Raw genomic sequence first — 5,354 nt, 5'->3', positions numbered from 1 at the left:
CTTGACCTGGTACACACATGTTTTTAACATTATATATGTTCAATCATCACGCCCCACTAAATATTATACAATGGAATATAAGATCTTATAATACCAATGTTGATAACTTAAAAGTTCTTATTAATGACTATAACCCTGATATTGTCCTCATTAGTGAGTCTTGGCTATCTAACCAACACATAATTAGATGCAGAGGGTATCACATTATCAGAAAGGATCGAGGTGATGGATATGGGGGCTTAATTACCCTTATCAAATACAATATAGATTTTCGGGATATTCATATTAACAATCCTGGTTTTAATTCAGATGTTCAATTTCAACGCATCTTTTTACCCAAGCATAATTTAAATATATTAAATATGTATTGTCCTTTGGACAATCTCATTTCCAAAACATGCTGGTCTTCTTTGGTCAACTCGATCAACAAACTTCTACTCATCATGGGTGATCTAAATTGTAATCATAGAGCATGGGGAAGCTCAAGAGATAGTGTTAATGGCAGAAATATTTTGCAAACTGCAGAAGATCTTAAGTTAATTTTTCTTAATGATGGTTCTCCAACAAGATTGGTTCGTCCTGGTGGCAGCAAATCAGTAGTTGACTTATCATTGGCTTCGATAGATGTGGCACCTAAAATTAGTGGATGGACCACCATTCCAGATACAGGATCTAGTGATCATTTTCCCATTCTATGCTATGTCGGTATCCCAACACAGGACTCTAATCAGGTTTCTAAAATAAGAAATTTCAAAAAGGCTGATTGGCTTTCTTTCCATGAAAAACTAGACTGTATTTTCTCATCGTTTCCAATTGAGGACTATGAAAATTTTATCGAATATATATCATCAGTGGCAGACACATCAATTCCTTGGACCTCCTCTCATAATAACAAATATCACATTGCATGGTGGGATGATTCATGTGCTCATATAATACAAAAGAGAGTTTTAGCTATTAATACATTTAAAAATTCTCCTAGTGTTGAAAACTATATAGAGGCTAAAAAAGTCATAGCGAAAGCTAGAAAATTTCTAAAATTAAAGCGAAAAATAAGCTTCAGATCCTTTTGTAGCAAACTAAATAGAAATACTCCCCTTAAAGATATTTGGAATAAAATTAACAAGGTTTCTGGTAGTAAATTGTCTCTTTTATCTCAATTGCCACCTGAGGAGATAGCTCAAGAAATTTTAACATTTCTCTCACCTATTTCTGGAGACTTTGAATTACTTTTCAGTCCTCTGCAGTATTCTGAGAATCCCATATCATTTGATAAATATCACAATACTCTTCTATCTAAAACTGATTTTGCTACTGGTCCTGATCAGGTTTCATACTCTATGTTAAGAAATTTACCGCACTCTGGATCATTACTCTTAATTCAATTCTTTAATGAATGTATCCGGAAGGGACAGGTTCCTCTCTCGTGGAAAGAAACGGTCATATTACCCATTGTTAAGCATGGAAAGGATAAAACTGACCCACTTAATTATAGGCCAATAGCTCTATCATCCTAGTTGGTAAAATGCTGGAAACATTAATTAAAAACAGAATTGAGTGGTTCTTAGAACACAATCATATTTTAAATCCATTGCAACTTGGTTTTAGAAGGGGTAGAGGTTGCATGGAATGCATTTCATTACTAAATTCTAAAATACTACAAGGATTTTCATTGAATCAATTTACCATAGGACTTTTCCTAGATATTTCAGCAGCTTATGATAGTGTCAACATCTCTCTGTTATACTCTAAACTAATTAAATATAACATTCCTATTCAACTAGTAAATGTCATTTATTCTATATTAAATGATTGTAGTATTTATGTAAAGGACAAAACTGGTCAAATTCATGGTCCAAGAAAAACTAATCAGTGCTTACCTCAGGGCTCCCCTCTAAATCCAATGTTATTTAATCTGTATTCCCTATCTTTATACAAGATTATTCCCAGCGGTTGTAATCTGATACAGTATGCGGATGATTTGGTTATTTTGGTTAGTGGGGCTGATCTACTTAAATTAATTAATTCTTTGAACTTGTTAATGGATAGGATGGATCTCTGGTTATTAGAACACAACTTTAATTTATCTTACAATATGTCCTCAGCAATTATATTTCAAATAGGGAATCGTAAAATTAATCCTCCAAACGTAAGAATTAGAGGTCATGCAATTTAATGGGTGGATACTGTGAAATATTAAGGGGTAGTTATTCAAAAAAACCTGAAGTGGAAATCATATGTGGATTTAATAGAATTAAAAGTTAGTCGTAGCTTGAATGTAATGAGAGCTCTATGTGGAACATATTGGGGTAGTGATCCTAAAACTCTCCAGATGGTTCATAATGGTTTGATACAAAGTCATTTAAATTATGGATGTCAAATATTATCAGATTTTCCTAAGTCGCTAATCAACAGGTAAGATAAATTACAATATAAGAGTATTCGTATCATAACAGGATGTATGAGATCTACCCCTATTCATGCATTGTTAAGTGAAAGTGGTCAAATTCCTCTAAAGTACAGATGGGAATGGCTTAATTCAAAATTCCTCCTAAAAAATCTTATGCTAATTAATAATCCAATAATTTCTGCCATGAATCAATTACAAATATCAATGCAATCAAATCATAATTACTGGAATAAAAAAAGTATTCTCGTCTTAGTTTCCATCATGAATAAATTCCAGCATACCCCAAATTTATTTTCTAGTGACTTATTTCCGTGCCACAATTTTGAATTAGAATATTAATTAACTTCTATCCCTATTAGGAATGTGCAATCTAATAAAGGTGATGAGCGTGCAATATTTTAATTTCAAAGAATATCACTTGACAATCCACTTCACACTATAACCTTTACAGATGGGTCAGTTGATAGTAAGGGCACAGCAGGATTTGGTGTTTTTTGTCCTGACTTTGAATGCTCATACTCTAGTAAACTCCCCACACAGACTCAAGTTTGCACTGCAGAGATTATTGCAATTAATCATGCGATTCAATTTGTCTTGGAGAAGGATATCAAGAGGGCCTTAATCTTGTCTGATTCTAAGAGTGCTATCCAAAAGATAGGGAAAACATCTTACTCAATGGAAACTGAACATACCTCTATTATGACCAAAAGGGGCATTATAGAAGCCAATCAACAGAACATCAGTATTATTCTGGCTTGGATTCCAGGGCATTCGGATATTAAGGGCAATTGTGTTACAGACAAATTGGCAAATATAGGAAGATCACTAAAAATGCCAGCCAAAGTTAAATTACATTATTCAAACTACTTATTTTATATTAAAAAGCTAATTTGGACTCGATGGGAACAAGAATGGAATTCAAACAGATCAAAAGGGTCGTTTTATAGTAAGATAGTCAATAAATTGAGCAAATCACCATGGTTCAATCAATTTCCTTATAAAGACAGAAGGCATATCACCGCAGTAATTAAAATGAGAACAGGACATTGTTTCACTCCCGTTCATTTATTTCGCATAGGTATTCGGGACAACCCATACTGTCAATGTGGTCAAATTGGATCTCTGAATCATGTTATCCTAGAGTGTCCAATAAACGTTTCTCCAAGTTTTGACCTCTACAAAGAATTGGTTAAAACAAAACTACAAACTCCTATAGAGATTTGCTCTCTCCTATCCAATCTTAATTCTCAAAGACTAAATTTGTTGAATACTTTTCTTAATCTAGCCAAAATCAATCTATAATATATTTCTATCTTATCTACTATAACATACCTTACAAATTTCTCTCTATTTTTACACCTGGGTTCTCTATCATCCGTTGGTAGAAAAAAAAAATGAAGAACTTGGACAGTCCACAGTAAAGTAGCTATTGAATTAAGTAGATAGCTGCAGAAGAGTTTGCTGTGGAACTCTGAGGACCTCATCACTTATTTTATATATAAATAACTAAAAAGCACCTAATAGAAAAGAAAAGATTATGTAGAAAAAAAAGGAAAAGTTTTATCCTGTGTTGAATTGTCTTTCCTATACTAACTGTCTGGCCCAAGAAGAAGAAGTTTCAACATAGTGTTCATTCAATATAAAATAATTTCAATTTAGTTTTATATGGGGATACTCGATTGTCTAGAGCAAGTTGAGAATATCCCTTCTGAATTAGCTGGACAAATTATCTCCTGGGATATTACCTAATAAAGGAAGAAGAAGAAGAAGAAATACATAATTGTTTTTTTATTTATTTGGGTCATCCCAATCTTTTCTCTTCTCTCAACTCTAATATATATTTAGTGCCCTCTTTTATGGAGTACAAAGCTGGAGCCTTTCAGGAGATGCCATAAAACGATTAGAGGCATTTGAAATGTGGTGCTATCGACGTATGTTAAGTGTCTCATATGTAAATCACACAAGTAAGATAACTATTCTCTAAAAGATAAAAAAAGACAAAGAAATTGTTAACACCATAAAAAGAGAAAATTGGCTTACTTTGACCACACCATGTGTAATGATAAAGACCGACTTCTGTAGTTGATGCTACAAAGCAAAATTAAGGGTAGGAGAGGCCCTGGATGGAGACGTATCTTCTGGCTGGCCAATCTTAGAAAGTGGACTGGTCTAATTTCAACTAATCTATTTCGAGCTAAGCTGGTGTGAATAAAATATGATGGGTCAATGTGGTCGCCAACATCTCTAGAAGATAGGCACACGTAGAAGAAGATCAATTTGGGAACGTACGTTTATCTGTTAATTATTTCTTGAGATCACTTTTCTGAACCTGTTCGTTCCGCATGTAGCATTTAAACTAAAAAAAAAATCGTTGCATTTTTTTCTTTAATTCAGAAAATTGTGTTGGGGACAGAAATCCTACTCCAATTTCAAATTGTTCTCTATAAGGTAAGCAGTCTAATCTCGTATGTCAAAGCCAATTGCTTTAGCATGCCTTGTAAAAAGCACTTTACATAACGTAAATCAAGGATTAGTTGTTATCGTATCTTTAATAGTTAACTTGTGGACAACACATTCTGAGATTTTTCTTTTGGCACTGTTTTCTTTTGGCATGTGAAAGCAAGACTATGTTTATATGGTGTTCATCTACAATTGTGAATTAATCACATATATATATATATATATATATATATATATATATATATATATATATATATATATATATATTTATATATATATATATATATATATATATATATGTATATATATATATATATATATATATATATTTAGCATTGAATCTAACTTTTGGATAAGCGTTTCTATTGTGTTATAAAACTTTTAATATACATGTTTAAGTTTATCAGCAATCTATTAACTAACACTATATTGATATTATAGCATATTAACTAATAATATGATATGGTTTTATCTATTTCAGCTA

General features: G+C 32.3%; 1 protein-coding gene across 1 annotated transcript; it reads left to right on the top strand.

The window, feature by feature from the left end:
- The first annotated feature begins 362 nt into the window (after positions 1–362).
- LOC140451791 (uncharacterized) lies at positions 363–1,517 on the top strand. Its single transcript, XM_072545647.1, has one exon. The coding sequence runs from the start codon at positions 363–365 to the stop codon at positions 1,515–1,517; it is 1,155 nt and encodes a 384-aa protein (XP_072401748.1).
- Positions 1,518–5,354: the final 3,837 nt, after the last annotated feature.

Source organism: Diabrotica undecimpunctata, chromosome 10 (genome assembly GCF_040954645.1).
Source record: "Diabrotica undecimpunctata isolate CICGRU chromosome 10, icDiaUnde3, whole genome shotgun sequence".
Lineage (NCBI taxonomy): Eukaryota > Metazoa > Arthropoda > Insecta > Coleoptera > Chrysomelidae > Diabrotica > Diabrotica undecimpunctata.
The sequence above is the reverse complement of the archived record's forward strand: the minus strand, read 5'-3'. Positions and strand labels throughout refer to the sequence as shown.